Source organism: Microcaecilia unicolor, chromosome 1, assembly GCF_901765095.1.
Source record: "Microcaecilia unicolor chromosome 1, aMicUni1.1, whole genome shotgun sequence".
NCBI classification, from domain to species: Eukaryota; Metazoa; Chordata; class Amphibia; order Gymnophiona; family Siphonopidae; genus Microcaecilia; species Microcaecilia unicolor.
Window position 1 is genome coordinate 49,096,831 of NC_044031.1, and position 24,789 is coordinate 49,121,619.

The following is a 24,789-nucleotide window of genomic DNA, read 5'->3' on the forward strand; positions in this document are numbered from 1 at the left end:
GTTAGGATGAGAGGATTAGGCAGTGTGTTTTTTCAGTGTTCAGTTTCAGTTGAAATGAATTTGCCCATGAGTCCATGGTGTTCAGGCTGAGCTTGATTTCACTGGTGATTTCTGTCAGATCGTGTCTGAAGGGGATGTAAATTGTGACATCGTCTGCATAGATGAACGGGTTGACGCCCTGATTGGATAGGGACTTGGCCAGTGGGATCATCATTATGTTGAAGAGTATTGGTGATAATGGTGATCCTTGAGGTACTCCGCAGTCTGAAATTAAACATGACCAAAACCGAGCTTCTCATTTTTCCCTCCAAACCCACCTCCCCACTCCCCCCGTTTTCTATTTCTGTTGATGGCGCTCTCATTCTCCCTGTCTCCTCAGCTCGAAACCTTGGGGTCATCTTTGACTCTTCTCTCTCATTCTCTGCTCATATCCAGCAGATCGCCAAGACCTGTCGTTTCTTTCTTTACAACAATCATAAAATCCACCCCTTTCTTTCCGAGCACTCTACCAAAACCCTCATCCCACACCCTTGTCACCTCTCGTTTAGACTACTGCAGTCTGCTTCTTGCTGGCCTCCCACTTAGTCACCTCTCCCCTCTCCAATCGGTTCAAAACTCTGCTGCCCGTCTCGTCTTCCACCAGGGTCGCTTTACTCATACTACCCCTCTCCTCAAGTCGCTTCACTGGCTCCCTATCCGTTTTCGCATCCTGTTCAAACTTCTTCTACTAACCTATAAGTGTACTCACTCTGCTGCTCCCCAGTATCTCTCCACACTCATCCTTCCCTACACCCCTTCCCGTGCACTCCACTCCATGGATAAATCCTTCTTATCTGTTCCCTTCTCCAATACGGCCAACTCCAGACTTCGCGCCTTCTGTCTCGCTGCACCCTACGCCTGGAATAAACTTCCTGAGCCCCTACTTTTTGCCCCATCCTTGGCCACCTTTAAATCTAGACTGAAAGCCCACCTCTTTAACATTGCTTTTGAATCGTAACCACTTGTAACCACTCGCCTCCACCTACCCTCCTCTCCTCCTTCCTGTACACATTAATTGATTTGATTTGCTTACTTTATTTTTTTGTCTATTAGACTGTCAGCTGTTTGAGCAGAGACTGTCTTTCTTCTATGTTTGTGCAGTGCTGCGTACGCCTTGTAGCGCTTTAGAAATGCTAAATAGTAGTAGTAGTAGTCTGCTTTCCATGGTGGTGATATGTTTGTATTTGATTTTACTTGGTATGTTCTGGTGGTTAGAAAGCCCTTGATCCAGCTAAGTATATTTCCACCAATCCCGAAGTGGTCTAGGATTCATAATAGTATATTATGGTTTACCATGTTGAATGCGCTCGACATGTCGAATTGGAGGAGAAGTATGGTTTTACCTGTGGCAATTTCATGCTTGAATTTGGCCAGGAGAGTGACTAGTACAGTTTCAGTACTATGGAGGGGGAAGAATCCTGATTGTGATTCATGTAGTATTGAGAACTTGTCCATGTAGTCAGTAAGCTGTTTGGTCACCAGGCTCTCCATCAGTTTGACTATTAGTGGGATAGATGCGATAGGGCGGTAGTTGGTGAGATCATTCATTTTTTTCTTTGTGTCTTTTGGAATAAATCATTTTAATGGCAGTGCTTTGGACTATTTGAAGATGATATGGTGAATCCGGCAGACTTGTTGATTTGCATTACAGTAGTCCAAACACTAATGAGAAGCATACACACGAGTAAGTAGGGCTGTCTTATTCAAGAAAGCCTGATTGGTAGGAATTGAATGTAAAATTATAAAACAGGACTTAACTACTGATAAAACTTGTGTAGAAAAAGAGAGTTGAGGGTCAAAAAAGCAACCTAATATTTTAAGTGAAGAGTTGAGAGGAGCAACATCTGGGACTGAAGGTCTGTCAGTAGCCAATATGGCCCTAGGGGAAATCACTTTTAAGCGGCAGGACTTAAGAAATAATCAGGACACGACAAACATTGCATGTTTACACACCTTTAAGACCTCTAAGGTCCTCTCAAGGATCATCACTATCGGTGCCTTTGTCAAAAGAAATTGTACGATGTGATAACCACCAGTGAGTCTTCTCAGGATTAGCCCCCACACTCTGGAATTTACTCCCAGAGGGTCTACTTATAACTCGAGACTACCTCTACTTCAGGAAGCAGGTGAAAGCCTAGCTCTTCTCCCAAGCCTTTAATACATTGTGTGACTGACTATACATTCATTCTGCACCTGGACTAGCTTGCTACACACACTAACATAGGTCAGTTAATTATCTCTTGCTTAACTATACAACAAACTTGCCTTGAGTTTAACTAACGATCAAATTATTCCAATTGACTCAGTACAACACATCTGCTCTTGGTCCCTCAGCTATATAGTAAGCCGTATTATAGAAAACTAGTAACGAAGGCCCGTTTCAAATCGCAGTGAAACGGGCGCTAGCAAGGCTCCCCTCCGTCCCTTTGTGTCTCCGTGTGTCGGCGGCCCCCCTGCAGCCTCCGCCGAAGGCCCCCCCACCCCATTCACCTGCCGAAGTAACGTGTGCACCGCCCTCGACGTCATCGCATTTTGACGCGAGGGCGGAGCAGAGCTACAGTGGAGTACAACGTTGGAGCTGAGAATGTGCTCCGCCCTCAACGTCATAACGTTTGACGCGAGGGCGGGGCCCACAGACTGTGATTTTCGAGGCTTCAGAGCTTCGAACATACGAACCTTGGCTTCAGTGACGTCAGCAGCCAATAGAACGTTGAGGGTGAGTTTTATTTATATAGAAGATCTTTAGCATCATATCTGTTAGTTGAATGTTCTAATGCATACTTATTAGGTGTATCATTAGTATTATGCTAACATTGTATTATATCTCTGATATTTGAATTCCAGTGCTGTTAAATGCGTATATTTTTAAAAAACTGTTTCACGCTAGTTTTATTATTAGATTTCAATTTACTGTTTTCAGGTTTACCTCATTTTTTTGTATTCGTTTATTCTTGGTTATTTTACTATTGTTATGCTGTTAACAAAATTATACGTTTTTTTTTTATGTTAAACTGTATATAGTGTACACCACCTTGGGTGAATTTCTTTATAAAGGTGGTAACTAAATGAAGTGATATGTGGGCTAGCAGGGTCAACGTAGAAAATCAGCTGTATATTGTCTGTGGAAAAAATATGCACGAACTCCGAGAGATTGAATCAAAAGAGCTAATGGAGATATGAATAACTTAAACAAAAGAGGTGAGAGAACTGAGCCCTGGGGGAATCCAAAATAATGGTGAGCATGTTTTAGAATATGAAACAATAGAGATTTAATCCAATTTTCTTCATACCAGTTTCTTATCCAGCTTTTATGCTGCTTAACTCTCCTTGACCTTATGCCCAGTGTTGCCTGCAGATTCTTCTCAAATGGCTGAGCTGCTAATGTGTGAGAATAATGTGATATAGTAGTGTGTGGAGGTGTACGATTACTGGTCAAAGTGATAGGGGTAATGGAAGGCTTATCCGAGGCTCTGGTTTGACTTGTTTCATACAATTATGTAGTCCTTGGAAGTCAGTTCAGGATACATGACGTAGAAATTGGAGCCCGTGTGAACCAGAATGGAAAGATAATAGATGTTGAAGGATTAGCAGTCTTAACTACAGCATCAAGCTTGATGAATGTGTATGTCTTCGACATTTACCACCTGTGTGCTGAAATACCATGTCAGAAGGGGAAAATGCTGGTAATGCTTGGTAGGATTTAGCAGCTAGGAACCATTTCTGATGCTTGTGGTTATCATGATTTTGTTGGAATGTAATTGTATTTTACATGCATTGCCTGTCACCTATTATTTCTCTGTGATTACTCTGTGACCTCTGATGTGAATTACTTAGAGAGGTCACACAGCTATGTAACTTCCTGTGGGGGTTAGATGCAGCAGATGCAGCACATGGAGCACATGGAGCTCATGATCTCTCCTAACCTGAGAGGATCTATGGTGGTGTGAGCATCCATTACCATCTAAGCACATGGAAGGAGCTGATAATACAAATGTATAGTAATATGTATATATAAGCCTGTCTGATTATAATCTAACTACAAACTGTGAGTAAACAGATGTTTTGTTACTTCAACTTTAAAGTGACTCAGCAGTGAATTATTCAGGGGTGAATGAGAGAGAGATGAAGAAAGAAATTAACATTTCTAAAGCTGAAGCTGTGTGTACTAAAATCTGCTAATTATTTACTACAAATAATCCAACAAAAGGGTTACGGGCCCAGGGCTCAGGAATTGAAAAAGAAGAGAAATATTACCAGGCAGAAAAAAAGGCCACATTTTTCTCTTAAGTTTTAAAGGAAAGATTCAGTCTGTCTCTCTCTCCCCCCACACAGCAGACAGAAGGCTAAGAAAATGGCTGAGGGAAGAAATTCACCATTTTTCTATTCTCTCAAGGTGCCTAGATTAACTGAGTTTAATTATCGGCAGTGGGAACTAAGATTCATATGTCTCCTTCGAGCAAAAAGATTACATATATGCTTAGACCAAGACAGAACAGCTGAAAATATGGCTGAATGGGACAATGCAAACTATTATGTGAAGTGCATGCTTTTGGAAGCTCTCTCAGAGAAACAAGCCATATTAGTGGAGGGAAAAGATACACCAAAGGACATTTTATGTAAGCTGAGAACTATGTATGCAACTACATATGCAAAGCAGCAACCAATTTGGTTAGCAGAGTTGAATGAAACCAAATTAAGGGATAAAAGTAAATGTAATGATCACATTATGCATCTTATGTCTTCATTTCAAAAGCTAGAACTTTCTGGAATTCCCATGTGTGATGCATTGAAAAGAGCATTTCTTTTACCTCACTATCAAAGAAGTTTGATGTTTTTAGGTCTGTAAATGAGGCCATTGAAGGGCAATCTTTTGAACAGACAACATCAAAACTAAGGCAGGAATGCATAATAAATGATTCTGAGGAGATGTGTTCTCAAAGCAAGTCAGAGAGAAATGAAACAAATTTCTTGGCAAAGAACAGAGGAAGGCGGAGCTATGGGAAAACTCCACCCAAGGGCAAGCTGATTTGCTACTCATGTGGAAAGGAGGGACATGTATCTAAATGGTGTAAGGAAACACAAAACACTCCCTCTAGCTCACCTAAGCCAATGGAACTAAAGAATTTTCAAACCAGGAAATGTATGAAGGACAAAGATAAACACAAGGGCTTTCTAATGACAGAAAAATCTTTGACTATGGTAAATAATAATTCAAATGAAAGTACTTGGATTTTGGATTCAGGGAGCACATGCCATTTAACCAATTGTAAGAATTTCTTTCAGGAAATGTGTCCAGAGGAAGGTATTCTTAAAACTGCAAACGCAGGGACTGCTAAGATCCAAGCAAAAGGTATTGGATTCTTAAAATGCAAAGTGTCTAATGAAGTTACAGAAATTCCTGTAAGTGATGTCTTGTATATTCCCCAAGCAGTTTGCAATATGCTTAGTGTATCTACATTAGATAAGAAGGGATTTGCGATTCATTTTGAAAACAGTAAGTGCACAATCTCTAAAAATGATGAAGTGTATGCTGAAGCTTTTATGCATAATGATGTTTATAAGCTGAACATTTCAGGTGAAGCCTCACATATGGCGCAAGTAAGGAAGAATGATGGTAAATGTAGTCTGGAAATCTGGCATCGCCGCCTGGGACATCGTGATTCTAAGGTGATCCAGGATCTTTACAGTAAGCAACTGGCCACCGGCATTCAGATAAGTGCAGATGCTGGTAAAATGGAGAAATGCATAGACTGTGTTACTCAAAAAGGTGTGAGACCCTCATTTCCTGCATACACAGGAAATAGGAGTAATAAAGTGCTGGACTTAATACACAGTGACTTATGTGGACCGTTTAATATCCCATCATTGGGAAATAACAGATTTGTGCTAATATTCTTGGATGATTTCTCTAGATATTGTGTGGCCTATTTGCTGAAAGAAAAAAGTCAAGTCACAGACATGCTGAAGAAATACGTAGCCATGGTGAGAAATAAATTTGAAAGAAAACCAAAGGTTCTTCAGACCGACAATGGTGGTGAGTTCACTTCACAAAGCATGCGCACATTTCTAGAACAAGAAGGCATTCAACATGTCACAACAGTAGCTTATACACCAGAGCAAAATTCTGTTGCAGAGAGAAAATTTAGGTCACTTGTGGAAATGACCAGATGTATGCTGTCAGATAGCAATCTCCCTAAAAGACTATGGGGGGAAGCCATTCTCACAGCAGTGTACCTACAAAACAGAATGCCAACTAAAGGCGCTGAGCGCACACCACATGAGACATGGCATGGTAGGAAGCCAAACCTGTCACACATAAGAACATTTGGAAGTACAGCATATGCTCATGTACCAAAGCAAAGAAGGCATAAGCTGGATTCCACAACAGAAAGGGGCATTTTAGTTGGCTATGCTCCAGGACACAAAGGATATAGAATTTTGAATCTGAAAACTGGCATTGTTGGCATAAGACATGTTACATATTTTGATGAAAACAAAAGGGTTGATAAAGGCTGGATTATCCCAGATGAGCCTTATCATCCAGAATATGAAACTAGAACCATAATAGACATGCCAGTGTATATAAATGCCATACCAAGGCAGATGTCTGAAAGCAACTCACCTGTATCTAACGAGGAACAGGCAGAGGAAACAGACACAGAAAGGATCATTGAAGAAGACAGTACAGTTGGAGAAGGGGAATCAATTGGAGAAGAACTCTCAGATTTAGAGGATGCGGAAAGGTCAGACCAACCTGTAGTCAGACGCTCATCCAGGGAAAACAAAGGTGTTCCACCCCCAAGACTGTCTTACCTAACAAAGTCAGCAGAAGCTCAAGAGCCCTTAACATGGGATGATATTGAGAAAATGCCAGCAGAAGAAGCTGCTGAATGGCATAAAGCTGCACAAGAAGAAATTGATGCATTGGATAAAAATAATACTTGGATTCTTACAAAATTACCTCCTGGCAAGAAAGCTATAGGATGCAAATGGGTATTCAAGTTAAAAAGGAATGCACAAGGAAAAGTGGAAAGGTATAAAGCCAGATTAGTGGCAAAGGGATATCTTCAAAAATATGGAGAAGATTTTGATGAAGTGTTTGCACCTGTAGTGAAACACACGACAATCAGAACACTTCTGAGCATTGCAGTCTCAAAAGGCATGCAAGTCAAACACATTGATGTGAAAACAGCGTTTCTTCATGGAGAAATAACTGAAGACTTGTACATGGAACAACCAACAGGTTTCATAAATACAAAACAAAGACAGCTAGTGTGTAAATTAAACAAAGGTCTTTATGGATTAAAGCAAAGTGCAAAATGTTGGAATGAAAAATTGCATGAAATATTGACAAATTTAGGATTTAAGCAAGGTGAAGCAGATAAATGCTTGTACACTAGGTGCACAAATGGACAATATGCATACATTTTAGCTTTTGTTGATGATCTGCTCATTGCAAGCGAAAGTGAGCAAGAGTACAAGGACATTGTAAAGTGTTTAAACCACAATGTTGAGATAAAAGAACTTGGTAATGTGTCATACTATCTTGGTATAGAAATTGAGAAACAAAATGATGGTTCTTATCTTCTAAGCCAGAAGCAGAAAATAAATGAGCTTATTGAAAGTTTAGGTATGCAAGATGCCCAAGTTGTAAGCACTCCCATGATCACTGATTTTCTGAAGGATGAAACAGTAAGAGAACCTTTACCAGATAACATCCAATATAGATCAGCCATAGGTAAGCTTTTATATCTAGCTACCACATACAGGGCTGATATAGCAAATGCAGTAGGAATTTTGAGCAGAAGGGTCAGCTCACCTACCAAATCAGATTGGACTGCAGTTAAAAGGATGGTAAGGTATTTAAAGGGTACCATTGATTGTAAATTAAAGATTTCAGCCAATAGTAATCCAAAACTAATATGTTACTGTGATTCAGATTGGGCAGGGGATCATTCTGATTATAAATCCACAAGTGGATATGTGTTTATGTATGGAAATGTACAAATTTCATGGGCCAGTCATAAACAAAGTATTGTGAGTTTGTCTTCTACAGAAGCTGAATACGTGGCCGTATCGGAAGCGTGCAGAGAACTGATGTGGATTGAAAAACTTTTGCTGGATTTTGGAATAGCTGAAAAGAGACCAATCCAGATAATGGAAGATAATCAGAGCTGCATCCGACTGTCACAGAATGACAAGGTTCAGTCACGCACCAAGCACATCGCAACGAAATACCACAACGTGCGAGAGTTGGCGAAAGAAGGGGTCATCAGTCTACACTATTGTCACACCAGTGAGATGACAGCTGACATCATGACCAAACCGTTACCCAGAGAACATTTTGTGAATCTGCGTATAAAGCTTGGACTTTGTATGAATAAATAATTGCATGACAGTTATGCATGAGAAGGGGTTTGTTGGAATGTAATTGTATTTTACATGCATTGCCTGTCACCTATTATTTCTCTGTGATTACTCTGTGACCTCTGATGTGAATTACTTAGAGAGGTCACACAGCTATGTAACTTCCTGTGGGGGTTAGATGCAGCAGATGCAGCACATGGAGCACATGGAGCTCATGATCTCTCCTAACCTGAGAGGATCTATGGTGGTGTGAGCATCCATTACCATCTAAGCACATGGAAGGAGCTGATAATACAAATGTATAGTAATATGTATATATAAGCCTGTCTGATTATAATCTAACTACAAACTGTGAGTAAACAGATGTTTTGTTACTTCAACTTTAAAGTGACTCAGCAGTGAATTATTCAGGGGTGAATGAGAGAGAGATGAAGAAAGAAATTAACATTTCTAAAGCTGAAGCTGTGTGTACTAAAATCTGCTAATTATTTACTACAAATAATCCAACAGATTTGGCCTTTGACATATCTCAGTCAGTAAAATAGGAATTTGACAAACACTAAACACTTTATTTACAGTATAAGTGGAGTAGGGGCCTAGTGGTTAGAGCACTGGTCTTGCAGTCCAGAGGTGGCTGGTCCAAATCCCACTGCTGCTCCTTGTGATCATGGGCAAGTCACTTAACCCTCCATTGCCTCAGGTACAAACTTAGATTGTGAGCCCTCCTGGGACAGAGAACTATCCAGAGTACCAGAATGTAACTCACCTTGAGCTTCTACTGAAAAAAGGTGTGAGCAAAAATCTAAATAAATAAAATAAATAAGTGAAACAGCTTAAAAATGCAGGTTGAGTTAACGGGGGTAGCCCATACTTTTGAGCCATTTTGTGCTGAGCTGCTGCTAAGTATCTGTTGTTTTAGTTTGTGTATCTTTGTTGCTGCACTGCTGTTGTAATCAGCATGGGCTGGGAAAATTAAGATGGGACCCTATAACACCATCTCTCCCAAGGAAATAGGGGCTGGGGGGGGGGGGGGGACCATTAGAGCACAAGTAACCATCCTCTCCAAAAAAAAATATAAACCAGACCTATATAGAAAACCGGTCATAATAAAACAGCACTAATGTCAACCCCAACCTATAGATGGCAACACTCTGTAGACCTTGCAGGAAAACAGAACAAGCCAGACTGCTACAGATCCCTACACAGAAACTGAACAGTAGCAGGATACCTCACTTCCATCACTCCTGCAGAATACAGACAGAGCATCAAATACAGAATAAGCAACCAAAAACTTGAATTAGGAACTCTGAGAAAACTGAATACAATGCAGCACTGGAGAAACAGACACGTATTTCCTTCTATACTGTGAAAAATATAAAGTTATCAGGGTTGCACATATTCTAATAACTTAACTGAAAATAAAATGTGTTCTCCATTTCTTGTCTGGGCATTTTATTTTACTAATTGGCTTGGTCCTAGCCTCTCCTTTGGACTTTTCTTGTGTCCTTTTCATTTAAATTCTTTTCCATGGTCTTGTTTTTATTTCTTCTTTCTTCTCCTCTCTTCCTTTCCTCTCTACAGCAATCTCAGACATAGATTGTTCCCCTTCATTGTTTTTCTCTTTCTCTCTTCTGTAATCTCCACTCAGCAGCTAGATTTTACCCTTTCTTCTCCCCTTTCCTCACCCTCTAGTCCTCAGTTTCCTTCTTTTCATGTCTTCCCTGCCTGTGAGCTTTCCATCTTCCACTTTTACCTCCTCCCCAGCCCTCATTTATCTTCATCTCAATCTCATTCCCTTACCAGTCCTAAGGGCCCTTTTACAAAGGTGTCCAGCGTGTGCCAAATCAGCATCACCACCCGGCTACAGCATGCCCTGAGCGGTAATTCTGAATTTGGCACTTGCCAAAAACACGTGGTAGAAAATATTTTCTATTTTCTACCGCATGGTGCTTACCCAGCGGTAAACGGCAATGTCAGGTAGCACGTGAGACCTTACTGCTAAGTCACTGGGTCACTCAGGCCGAAAATGAATGCGCGCTGGTTTTTATTTTGCCGCACATCCATTTTCTGGCCCCTTAAAAAAAGGGCCTTTTTCCAGGATGCGGCATAAACTGGCCCGGCGCGCATCCAAAAGATGCGCTCGCACTGCCGCAGACTTAGTAAAAGGGCCTGCCAGTTTGTTACCTGACATTCAGCCTCTCCTGGCACCAGCCCCTTTCTTCTTTCTTCTACCCAGTTTCCTCATTCTCTTCTCAGATCTGTCCCTTTCATCTGTTCTTTCAAGTGCCTCTCAACCCTTTTTTTCTAACTTTTCCCCTTTCTCACCCCTCCCTCCTTCCACACCTTTCCCTACTTCCATCACCAGTTTCCTCCAATCCATTCCACACTTTTTTCTTCCTCTCCACCTACTACTACTACTACTAATAATCATTTCTATAGCGCTACTGGACGTACGCAGTGTTGTCCACGTTATATGCAGGTACTTTCTCTGTCCCTAGAGCGCTCACAATCTAAGTTTTGGTATCTGAGGCAATGGAGGGTTAAGTGACTTGCTGAAGGTCACAAGCAGCTGCAGTGGGAATTGAACCCAGGTTGCCAGGATCAAAGCCCACTGCACTAACCATTAGGCCACTCCTCCCTGCACTCTACATTACATTACACTTGGTATTTGTATACCGCAAATACCTTGCAAGCATGGGTCACTGTGATTTACATAACAAGGAATAGAACAGTCATCCAGGAGAGGCCACTAGACTACCAGGGCATAATAAGGTACAGGAGGAGAGGGGAGGACAGGACGGCCTGAAGCCTGCTCGCCTGCCCACCCTCATGCCATCCTGCCCGCAAACCCAGACAAATGGGCAGGCAGGCAAAACCCGCCCAGATGGCACTCGGTGTCCTCAAAAAGAAGACGTGTCTGGGTAAAACCAGACGTAAGGTAACCCAGTGAGTGAGGTTTTTCTTGCAGTGCATTCAAGGAATTTGATTTGATTGCTTTATATACCACTTCTCATCAAAGTATTAAAGCAAAAAAAATAAAACACAATTTAAAACAATGCATCTAACATAGTAGTACTATTTGCAATTTGCTTCTCACTGGTCTTCCACTCAGCCATCTCTCTCCTCTCCAGTCTGTCCAAAATTATTATTATTAGCATTTGTATAGCGCTACCAGACGCACGCAGTGCTGAACACCTGATACAAAGAGACAGTCCCTGCTCAAAAGAGCTTACAATCAAAGTAATACAGACAAACAAGACAGTTAAGGGTGAGGGAAGTAATGGGTGAGAAGGGAGGAAGGGACAAGGCCGTTAGATGATGCCTCCATTTCTTATTTATTTATTTATTTTAATTTCTTATATACCGCCTTACAAGCCCAACAGCTTTTGAAGCAGTGTACATTCAGGTACAGTAGGCATTTAAAGATTTCTCAAGAGACCGTGTCTTATCATTTAAACCTGAATCTGATGTGTGGTGTTTGAGTTTTGATTTTTTTTTTTTTTTTTTTGGGGGGGGGGGGGGGGGGGTTCTGCCTACAAACCTAGAAGCTATTAAAACAGTGTACCTTTAAGTATAGTAGGAATTTTCTGTCCCTGAAGGACTTGCAGTTAGTGTGCACCAGTGGGAAAGAGTATGTACATATTTTCTTGTTGCATTTTGTTGTACCACTGTGTGCATACTTTCCAGAAAGACCCACTATTAGGCAATAGTTGTGCATTCTCGCAAACAGTGCACACTGGTTATGAATTTGCCCTGAAACAGTTCATGTAAATGGCATGGGAAACTAGACAGATCAAAACATTTGCTACTTGTTGTTATGTCTATGGCCTCCTAGTGGTAGACCACGGCAATACCTGTTGGTTGGCATCCTGTATTTTGAATGTACAATGAATCCTTTAAAATCTGTTGACATTGACATCTTCTAGGGGATATGGGCAATGCAAATGTACGCAATCGAGTCAGGGAAGGGGATGCTACAGACATGCCAATAGATGGCTGATTGCCGGAGAAGGTAGTGACGGCAGCTGGCCTTGCTGAGTTTAAAGGGGGTCTGGACAGATTCCTGAAGGAAAAGTCCATTGATCGTTATTAAATTTTGGAGTTTTGCCAGGTTCTTGGGGCCTGGATTGGCCGCTGTCAGAGACGGAGTGCTGGGCTTGATGGACCTTTGGTCTTTTCCCAGCGCGGCACTTATGTACTTATGATTCTTGAGAATCTTATCAAGAAGATTGTAAATTTGTTCCGGGCTAAAACCCGGAGCATGCTAACTTGCAGGAGGTACTACAGGGTGGCACAGTTTATGCACCTAATGTAGCTGGTATGGAAAATTGCCCTGTCTGTTAACCAGATTGCAGGCATATTTTTAAGCATTTACTTATATGCAAAGTAACTTTTTTTTTTGTCCAGGCACATGTAGTCTTGTAATGAATAATATATAATAAAAATTATCCCTATTTATAGCTGATACTAGCCAGAGCGAACCAGAGCATGGAATAGTAGTGAGCTACAGGCAGAATCCTGGATGCAGAGCAGAAAAGACAAAACTAGAGGAGACTTAGGCTCCCTGTGAGTTCTTAGGGAATAGACCAGTGCATCTGCAGAAAAGAAAAACGGAGCAGGCAGGCAGTGAAACTGCAGAGAATATAACTGGAAAATAAAAAAGGGACAAACTTGGAACAGGAGAGAGAATGAATCAGGAAATGCTGCTGTTAATGATTCTTGTACTGTTGGGGGGGGGGGGGTGGAGGGTAGAATGTTGTAGAGAAGTTTGAGGTTAGGCTGTAGGTGGATAGTAGAGACCTCTAGTGGCATCCTTCACCAGGTTTGTCAGGTTTTTGCCATGTCTTTCTCTTTGGAGACTAGCAGTGCTAGTGTGCATGTGCAGATGCTGGTAGCAGATATGTGGGCAGTGAATGGAGATATTTCCATGCGCCCCCTACATTATCTTCCACCAGCATAAAGAATTAGACATTTTAAGGGAAAAATAATTCTAATAATGCAAACTATATTCCCCTTTTCTTCCTGTTTTGCAGGTTGGCGATCATAAGTTCAGTGCCCATCGGATTGTGTTGGCCGCTTCTATTCCCTACTTTCATGCTATGTTTACCAATGACATGATGGAATGCAAGCAAGATGAGATTGTCATGCAAGGGATGGACCCCAGGTAACCTCAGGCAGAAAGGGAGGTAATCTGGAGGATGAGACAATGATTCATATTCTGCTTTGATCATAAGTTGGGAAAGATGCAGGATAAAACCATTTAAATAAGGTGGGTGTTCTACCTAATCTGAATATATCTCAAGTGAGTTTTTGTTCACTCTGCAAACTTCTCCACAGAACTGTGAGCTTCCACCTTAGCCTTCTAAATAGGCTTAGAAGGGGAGGGTCACAAACCAGTTGCACACATGAAAAAAAAAAAAGCTCAAACAGTGGAGAAACTAATCTCTTATTTACAAGTTATTCTCTTATTTCTTTTATTTTGTAACATTCATTTAGTGTCAGAAGCCAGTGAAGCTGAAATTCCTGTGTTGGCCAAACTAATATTCATCTTTGAGGTCCTGATTGTGTTATTTTCCTCACAGACTCAGAATTGTTAAAAATAAGAAAGCCTATTGGGCCTAAGAGTGTTGAAAGTGCATAGTCTGGATAAGCTGAAAAAACTGTCCCCTTTAATTGGTTTTCTTGTTTTGGTAGCGCTCTAGAAGCCCTGATCAATTTTGCCTACAATGGACACCTAGCCATAGACCAACAGAATGTCCAGTCCTTGCTGATGGGAGCCAGCTTCCTGCAGCTGCAAAATATCAAAGATGCCTGCTGCTCTTTTCTGAGGGAAAGGTAAGTGGTGAGGGTTCAGAGGTTTCATGTGGGAAGGAAGTGTGTTAGAACTGCTAACTGAGAACCACTAGTATTGGCAACAAGTAAAGCAGAAATGGAAAGTGTTCTATGGCAACCTAACCCAGCTAGTGTAGCAGGGAGTTATGGAACTAGTAACAGAACTACAATAGGCATTGGTTTGGGGAGAGAGGGTTGAGTCTGGCAGTCTTTTCTGTTGGATGTCTGCTGCAACCAGCCTATGAGGCATGTACCTTCCTTCAGAGGAACCACTCATTTTCCCCTTCTTAATCTCTGCCATGTAACCCAGTTATTTTGGTGACAGACACAAACTACTGAAAATCACAAAAAGAGGAACACAAAAAAGAATATGACATAAACTGAAGGAGACAAAAAAAAAAAAGAAATCAAGATGTTGAAAGGATGGGCTAAGAACCTGTATTGCCATACTGGGACAGATTGAAGGTCCATCAAGCCCAGCATCCTGTTTCCAACAGTGGCTAATCCCGGTCACAAGTACCTGGCAAGATCCCAAAACAGTACAATACATTTTATGCTGCTTATTCTAGAAATAAGCAGTGGATTTTCCCCAAGTTTATTTTAATAATAGTCTATGGACTTTTCCTTTAGGAAGCCATTCAAACCTTTTTTTTAAACCCCGCTAAGCTAACCACTTTTACTACATTCTCTGGCAATGAATTCCAGAGTTTAATTACATGTTGAATAAATAAATATTTTCTCTGATTCGTTTTAAATTTACTACTTTGTAGCTTCATTGCATGCCCCCAGTCCTAGTATTTTTTGGAAAGAATAAACAAGCGATTCACGTCTACCCATTCCACTCATTATTTTATAGACCTTGAAGAAAACCTTGAGGAAAACCTGAAAATACAAGAGAACAACACAAATCACTAAAGATGGCTAAAGATGTAAAGCGAGGTGACAAGACCTTTTTTGAGGTATATTGAGGAGACGAGGAAGGCCAAAGATGGAGTTATAGGGTGCAAAGATGCTGAGAACTGATGTGAAGAAGTGACAAGAGAAAAGCAGAAATGCTCAACGAATACTTCTGTTTGTTGTTCACAGAAAAAAAAAACTTGGAGAAGATACAAACAGGAGTGGTGTAGATACCAGACCATTTATGGAAGAAAGTGTTCATGAACAGCTTATAAAACTGAAAGTAGACAAAAGCCATGGGACCTGATGAAATATAGGGAGCCCAGAAGGGTTCCGGCAAATCCTCTAAAAGTTTTACTTAATAGATCCTTGGAGATGGGGGTGGGGCGGAATCCACAGAATTGGAAAAAGGCTGATGAAGTCCGTCTTCACAAAAGCAGTGACAGAGCAGAGGTGGGAGACAACAGGCTGTTAAGCCTTACTTATGTGGTGGGAATGTTAATAGAGATGCTGCTGAAGGGAAAGGATAGTGAACGTCCTACAATCCAATGGATTGCAAGATCTGAAGCAACATGGTTGTACCAAAGGCTGAACATGGGATACAAATCTGATTTGTTTGATTGTGTGACAAAAGACAAAACTAGATCAGGGCATTCCCTGGATGTGGTCTGCTTAGATGTCAGCAAAGCGTTTAATACTATTGTTCCTTGTAGGTAGTTCATGAATAAACTGAGCAGTTTGAGAAAGGGACTGAAGGTGGTAAACCAGATCAGAAATTGGTTGATTGACAGGCAACAAAGGATGATGGTAAATGGAATTCATTCAGAGGAAAGAAAGGTTAGTAGTGGAGTACCTCGGGCATCTGTTCTGGGACTGATTCTGTTCAGTATCTTTGTGAGCAACATTGCTGAAGGGTTAGAAGGAAACGTGTGTTTTTGTGGATGACACAAAGATTAGCAACAGAATTTATGCCCCAGAGGGAGTGGAAAACATGAGAAGTGATCTATAAAAATTAGAAGCTTGTGCTAATGCTTCATAGTTGAGCTTTAATGTGAAGAAGTAGAGTGATGTATTTGGGGTACAGAAATCCAAAGGAACTGTATTCAGTAGGAGGGGAGAGGCCAATGTGCACGGACCAGGAAAGAGAACTTTGGCTGTTAGTGTCAAGGTGGCAGAACAAAGCAACAAGACAATGTGCAAGGCCAGAAGGATGCTCTGCTGTATAAAAAGGGGCATCACCACCTGCTCCTTTCAAGTCATTGATGAGACCTCACTTGGATACTGTATCCCATTTTGAAGGCCACATCTTGCCAAAGACATAAAGACTAAGAGTTGCTTGAGGAACGCTACGAAAATGGTTAGGGGTCTGCACTAGAAGATGCATGAGAAGAGATTTGAATATGCATATCCTAGAGGAAGAGGGAAAGGAGAGATGATACAGACCTTGTATTTATTAATGAACAAATTTTTTTTTCCAAAAATAGGCTACAGAACTAAAGGACATGAAATGAAGCTGCAAGAAAGGAAATTTAAAAGCAACATCAGGGACTAATTTTCACAGAAAGGGTGGTGGACATAGGAGCCATCTTTTCAAAATTATTGGAGGTGATAAGCCCAATGGACACATACAAGGAATTTTCTCAATATTAGGGGTGCTCAAGCATCCACAGCACCCACAGAGTCGGCTCCTATGGTGGTGGATGCCCAGAATACTCTTCCCTGGAACGTGGTAAGAAAAACAGTCATAGAATTCAAAATGGTGTGGGTTAAATACAGAAGATCCTGTATGGCAGTACGATGGAATAAACGTATATAGCATTTCCACGCAAAGCAAAACTTAAATGACTGTCATAGTAACATAGTGTTGAGAAATTCAGGGGTCCCAAGCCCCCCCAAGAAGGCTAGAGTGACCTTAATCTGACTCCATCTCTAAATAGCACTAGTACTGGGGTAATCAGGGGGTTGTGAAGTTCTAAGAGAAATTGCCACTGAGAGAGACGCTAGGTCCAAGGAAAAGGTACCAGCCTTATGACAAACTGGTATCAGATTACAAGCTATACAATGCAGTGAAAGATAGCTGCTGGATGCGACAAAAGCATTTATACTTACAGCCTTTCATTATTAAGTGAAACCCACAAATCACCATTTGGGATGAGGAGTTTATTTACAAATCAGACTTTTAATCAGATACATTCATCAGACAAATTCTGGATTCAGCTGACCGGAGCTCTGCTGCTTCCGAGGCGTTGGAGAAAAGTTCTTCTGAGGGCTTGCATGCACCCTGCTTTTATACAATTTAGTCACCATACAAGTCTATGGAGAGAGATTTTTTTCTCTAATATTGCTTAATCTATGAGTCATGCCCTCCGGCCAGGTGCTCTTCCGTTTTAGTATTGCAACTTGTTGTGCAACTTCCCTTTTTGTAATCACTTCCTTAGATACGGACATCCAAGCATCAAAACATGAACAAAACAACTTTTTTATGAAGATATCTAAATTTGGATATATTAGGTTCAAATCATTTTGTGATCTGGGTTAGGATTTTAGCCATCAATTCCTTGATCTTGGCTTTTGCACTGCTTTTGAATGTCACACCAAATTCTAATGAGGCCTAGTCAGTGCTCTTCAGCTGTTTAAAGCTATGTAGCTTGGCCCACCACTATTCCAGTGGGTAGGTCTCAAGCTAGAACACATATTAACTTGCAGGAAAAGCAAGTCCTTGCTCAGCCAGTCATAGATTTTTAAACCTAGCTGGTATTTTTACAGCCTGAGTCTAAAATCTGGCCTTCCACCCTTCCGGTGGGCATCCAGTGAGGGCCTCTTGCTGTACTATAATTATACATTCCCCACTTGTCACCCCCTCTGAGGAGGGGTGACACAAAGCTCGTCAAGCTCGTCATCATCCATTCCAGAAGGTGGCAAGCTATCAAACGAGAGGGGGAGTTTTGCTCTTATGGATTGCTAGCAGATATTATGCAAGACAGAAAACTTCATTCTTAGGTGGTATATTTTTGGGCATATGGAATTCCCTTTATATTACCCAACCCCTTGGGCTTAATCCTGATGTCATCTCTCTTGAGACTTACTCAAACCTGTAGTGAGAAAGGTTTTATGAATGGGACAAATCCATGAGTTCATCAGTTCATCTACAAAATCTCATGAAGTATAGGTATGCGGGTAATAGCAATTTCAGGTAGATTATACTAAGAAACACTTTCAGGTCTTGCTATGACTTCTATTGTATCTGTTGCATAGTGCATGGGGAGATAATCTAATGTATCTATCTCAGTGGTCTTGGGAAGGAATAGTGGTTTTGATTAAGCATTGTTATGGTGGCTCAACAAATATATGGTTAGTACTCAGATTGCAAGCTGTTTTAGGTTGTAGGTATTCAGAATCCTTAAACAAGTCGGAATTCCTGGACCTTACTATTACTCATCATTAGCATCCAATCATGAGCACTAAAAAGTGGATAGCAAGTATGAGGTTGCCTTATACTGCAAAAAAAATGGTCAATCCTAGGAATATTTATATTAACAAAGGTCATGCATGGATCTTGACATATGCATAATGATCTGGAAGTATGGGAAGCATTTTATATATCCGTTACCCCACTTGGAGCTTAGTCAAACCTACAGAAAGACATGCAGCTTAAGTAAGCCTACACCAAAGTTAAACAATTGCATAACTGGTTGATACTAACAGGGTTTACACCTACATTATGATATCATAGCCAGTATTAGGGTTTGATGTTACCCCTGTATCTGAGCAATATCAACTTCAATTTAAATTACATAAACAGAAATAACGGGGAAACTCTTAGAAAAACAATAAGAACAATACAGGAAATATTAGGAAAATAAAATAAAACCTTTTCAATATATAGACAGGATTACTGCTAAACTGAAAATAAAACAAAATATGAGTCTATAATGTCCATAAACAGCAACAGTAAATCTCAAATTAAGTATCCGTTCTGAATTCTCTTTCATCGATCATGGTTGAGGCGGTGGAAGCGCTGAAGAATCTGGACGGAGATCTGGGTTTTCAGGCTGGCCTGCTGAAGGAAGTAGCTGGTCTTGAGATGGTTAGGCTGGTAACCTCAGGTCCTGTGGCTGAGTAAACCCGTATATCTTTCACATGGACCCAGGACTTGTGGTCCAGTAGTTTGCAAGGTGTAAAGATTATTGCCACAACCTTGGGGGATCTAACATCATTTGGGCCTGGATAGAGCTTGAAGACGTATTTATGGTGTACAAACTTGGATCTTTCCATGTCTTTATTCTAGGCATGCACAATCATAATTAGTCCATCAAGAGTCAGAGTTTGGCAAAGGAATAAGCAAAATGACTGTATGCCTGAATGATACATTGCTATATCTTGGTGGGCATAATCAGCGTGAGCTGAATAAGCAAAAATAATATATAGATGTCAAGAGACATGAAAGACAATGTAAACATGGAGAAAACAGTGCTAATTAAGTGCAAAAGCAAAAGCGAAACCATAAGGGTTCAATAATGAAAAGCCAATTTACATAAATAGCAACAGTATATATGAATTTATATCTCCTGATTGGTAGGGATCAGAGCTTCAACTGCAACCCTCTTAATACTAGGAATTGGGATTTGCATAATATATCCCCACTTCTGGCTTGCATAATGTGCGAGACAGATTGGTAATTATTACGAAGACATGATCAAATAACAATGGTTCTGTATATGGAACAAAAGAAAAGGTTACCAAAAAAAACAATATAAATTGAAAATTAAGAGATGATGTTGATTGTTCAAGTTATTGAGGTATGGAGGGTCAGGAATATGGTGCACAAAAATAGTCTAAAGGCACGGATAATGCGCTGCAATCTATGGCCAGTAGGTATGGAATCTTCACCTGCGATGACTACCATTCACCAAGGGTTGAGCCCTCAGTTGCAGGAGGCCAGCAGGACTTACAAGTTAGATGATTCAGAAAGAAGGGTAGAGGCCAAAGCTTCTTGCAACTCCAGTAAGTGTAGAGCCTGTCTCTTTCGCTCATGGACCAATCGATGCATCAGATGAAACTCACGCTCAATAATGTCTCGTATCTCACACCGGGTAATGTTGGGGTCTATGCATCTGTCCTTTAATCTAGCGATTCTTTGCTGCAACATAGCCTTCAGATCAGAAACATTATTGGGTAGCTCTTCTTTGCTAGCAGTCGTCTCCTGGGACGTCAACGGAATTCCTGTATCCATCTGGGGAAAGGCAAAACTTAAACAGACCAGTAGTGCAATTTATGTGGTTAATTTATTGAAAGAAGTCATAATGCTAGGAGGCGGGTCGTGGGTATAAATGTGGGCCAGGAAGTAGGCATGATAAGAAACAAAGCATCGAGAATGAAAAAAAATAAAAAAATTAAAAAAATTAAAAAAAATTAAAAAAAATTAAAAAAAGCACCTTAGAAATAAAACAAAATATGATACATCTGAATTGCAGCAAGGCATATTCAGAAGGCAATGCCAGAAAAAGGTTCCTTGAAAAAGACAAATGAAAAAAACATTCAAAAGTGCAGACACCATTGATTGACCTTCACATAGAGTTTAAGTAACCCTTTTCAATCAGACAAAGAAGTAGGAAGAAGCATATCGCTTCAAGACAAATCCACCACGCGGCAAGAGTTAGTTGAAGCAAGGTGTTAGTTAAATACACAAAGCATGAATTCCAGGACCGTTGCCCACAAATAATCTACACCAGTTTGTCTCACAATCACTCGCAGTGAAAGACAGACAGATAAAAAGAGCAATAGTTGGCATTCCAGGGGTTATTGTGATTACCTGTTGTAAATAGAAAGGAATTAAAAAGTGGAGTGCATAATTTTCCTTATTCATGTCTGAAAGCTTCACCAATTCTCCGTTCAAGAATACTACAAAGTCTATGATCAGCGCAAAATGCTCCCCCAAATGGCCAGTTCAAGGGAGTATTTCTCGCGGTTTTTCCATATAACGGATAATGGTTATTAAATATGTCTTCTTTCTTAGACAAGGAAATAATGAAAAGCTTTCAGATATCACACACATCATAAAGAGATTTCAAAAATGAAGACTTTATATTCATGGGAAAAAAAACGAAAGAAGTAACGGTCAAATCAATTTAGACAGCGCAACAGTTAAAGCAGAAAACATTTTTAACAATGAGCAATACATAGCTTTTATTTAAAAGGGAACCCGTATAAAGTAAAATGGCATAAATAAGTCAGTGAAGGTATATATATATAAAGAAACATAAAATGAATATCCTCTGGGGATCACTCATCCCTGCAGTTGATAAGAACTCCCCAGGGAAGGTATGCATAGAAGCAAATAAATAACTTGCTGACTCAGTTAGGTCATTTGTATGGTACCATAAATATACACTTGCAATTAAACCTAAAAAAATATAAAATAAAAACATGTCACCTGTAATAGAAACAGAAACATAACAGCAACACATATACAGATAAATGGATTCTGGATATCAAATGAGGAGCTGAGTAGTATGAGTAACTGAGAGCAACAAAATCAGATCGGGTTCGGATTACGCCCAGTCAGTATGGCGTGGGTAATATTGATCCCTAGGTCTATGGTCACTGCGGACGGCGTTGATCCGGGTTCCACAAAGGGAACGACCGGCGATCCGGAGGATTTTGGCGGAATTGATTTCTAGGTCTGTTCCGTGGTGGTTGTGGACATTTACGTGCGTAATGTCCATATTGGTAACAGCGATAACATTGGACATCTGGATAGCGATCAGGACTAGGGCCAGAATGGTAGTCTGTAGGTAGTCTATTAGTGTCGGGTGGGCTTTTTTTAGGTTGAGACCGGCGGCCACAATTATCAGGGTAATCATTCCTACAGTCCTGGTGATGTGGGTTATCTAGCGAGGGGAGGTCACTCGGTCGCCTGCGGTCTCTCTGTGGCTGTCGTATCTGCATCCGGGAGACACGTAGCGATGGGGAGTCTGAAGGAGATTGACGGTATTGACTATGAGGAAAGTGCCAGCACGGACATTCCATGGCGTAATGTCCTAAATGACGACAGATAAAGACTGGCAATAAATCATACATTTTTTAAATACTGTATTCCCAAAACTCATAATTGGGCATCCTCTAATTTACTAAAGTTAAATACAGCCAAAACTAAGTTATTCTATTTTGATAATCTCCTGACTAGAATTCCACAAAACTTGATTCTTAAAACTGGGAAAAGTCTTACTTTTGATACATCATCAAACATATTAGGTATCATTCTAGACACACAATTGTCTATGAAACATCAAGTTGATAATTTGTTTAAAAGTCTTTTTCAAATTAAGACAGCTTAGAGCTATTAGGTCCTCTTTCTTCCAGCACAATTTAGATTGTTGGTACAGGCAATCAGCTTGCCACAGTTAGATTATTGTAACTCTTTATATGCAGGGATCAATCAGGCCTTATTAAAAAGGCTTCAACTACTGAGGATTGTGCTGTGAGACTAATCGTTAGTCGGAAAAAATATGCACATGTAACATCACTGCTTAAGGAGTTGCACTAGCTGCCGGTTAATTCGAGGATTGATTTTTAAGATTGTCTGTTTGGTCCATAAAATCTTTTATGGTTAGTAGTACATATAAGTAATGCCACACTGGTAAAAGACCAAGGGTCCATCAAGCCCAGCATCCTGGACACGACAGCGGCCAATCCAGGCCAAGGGCACCTGGCGAGCTTCCCAAACGTACAAACATTCTATACGTGTTATTCTGGGAATTGTGGATTTTTCCCAATTCCATTTAGTAGCGGTTTATGGACTTCTCCTTTAGGAAACCGTCTAACCCCTTTTTAAACTCTGCCAAGCTAACCGCCTTCACCACGTTCTCCAGCAACGAATTCCAGAGTTTAATTATGCGTTGGGTGAAGAAACATTTTCTCCGATTCGTTTTAAATTTACTACACTGTAGTTTCATTGCATGCCCCCTAGTCCTACTATTTTTGGAAAGCGTGAACAGACGCTTCACATCCACCTGTTCCATTCCACTCATTATTTTATATACCTCTATCATGTCTCCCCTCAGCCGTCTTTTCTCCAGCGGACCATATTTTTCTAATTTCATATCCAGTATTGAAACGATCTACTCATAAATGTTATGCATCAAACTTGGCTTTTCCTGCAGTTAGTAAGATTCGTTATAAGCGCTTTTTTGCCAGTTTCTTTACTTATTTAGCAGTTAAATTGTGGAATTCCATTCCTTTTCAACTTCGTGAAATTATAGATTATACCTTGTTTAGGAAGTTTCTGAAAACCTTTTTATTTGAGAAACATTTTACTGATTGAACTATGACTATGTAATGATATTTTGTTACCCGCTATGATTCCTAAGGGAAATTAGTGGGCTAGAAATGTTGGGAATAGAATATTTGTTGTACTATATTCTTCTGCGCAGCGCCACTTCTTTGGGATACTTTACTAGCCTATATTCATCTAGAACTCTTGCAAGAAATTCAAAACTGCCTTGAAAACACAACACTTTAACACTGGCTCCGGCATGGTACCTTAAGATAGCAGGGCAGCCAATGTAACACCAGTTTTTAAAAACAGTTCCAGATATGACCTGGGAAATTATAGACTGGTGAGCCTGACTTTGGTGCCAGGCAAAATGGTAGAGACTATTATAAAGAACAAAATTATAGATCATATATGTAAACATGGATTAATGAGACAAAGCCAACATGGATTTACTGAAGGGGAGACCTTGCCTCATGAATTTACTACATTTCTTGGAAGGGGGTGAATAAGCATGTGGATAAAGGTGAGCTGGTCAGTATTGTGTATCTGGATTTCCAAAAGGCATTTGACAAAGTTTGTTTTATTTATTGCCTTTTTGAAAGAATTCACTCAAGGCAATGTGTACAGTAAGAATAAATCAAACATAAGCAATAGACAATTACAGCAGTAAAGATCAAATAATACAAAGTATGGCATAGTATACTACTTACATTGTCAACACAATATCTACTAGAACATTTTAATAGACAGCATATAAGTAAAGATGGAACATATAGGTAGGTAAGAGTAAGAGGAGTTAGAAAGTAATTTAAAGAAAGTTGCACATGAGGTCAGAGAGATGATTAAATGTTAGCTAGAGTAAGAGTGGATAAGCATGTCCTGCTGCAGTATGTGCAGCCTGTGTCATTCCTTGTATGTGTGTGAGATTGAAGTTAGTTACTTCTTCCATTAAAGGCCTGGTTGAAGAGCCAAGCTTTCACCTGCTTCCTGAAGTAGAGATATTCTTGTGTCTGGGCTACAGTTATAGCCCATATGACATGGCTAGTTGTGCAGACAGTAATTTTTGTAACAGGATACCTAGGCTGTCGAGGCACACAGATACTTAAGTTTTGTTTTATGTGCCTGTGTACCTTTTTTTTTTTTATAAAATTTATCCAGCTGGAGTTCCCCAGAGGGACTGTGATGGAACCGCTGCTTTTAAACATATTTATAAATGATCTAGAGATGGGAGTAACTAGTGAGGTAATTAAATTTGCTGATGACACAAAGATATTCAAAGTTGTTAAATTTCAAGAGGATTGTGAAAAATTACAAGAAGACCTTTCTGGGCATCCAAACAGCATGACGTTTAATGTGAGCAAATGCAAACTGATGCATGT

At 40.3% G+C, this 24,789-nt stretch overlaps 1 protein-coding gene across 2 annotated transcripts in view; it reads left to right on the forward strand.

The window, feature by feature from the left end:
- The window catches only part of KLHL18 (kelch like family member 18), a 145,450-nt gene that overhangs the window by 89,470 nt on the left and 31,191 nt on the right, over positions 1-24,789 (forward strand). For both annotated transcript variants that reach the window (XM_030196988.1, XM_030196996.1), the window contains exons 2-3: positions 13,440-13,570; positions 14,101-14,241. In XM_030196988.1, the coding sequence (XP_030052848.1) occupies positions 13,440-13,570; positions 14,101-14,241 (272 nt within the window). The remainder of the gene's footprint in view (positions 1-13,439; positions 13,571-14,100; positions 14,242-24,789) is intronic.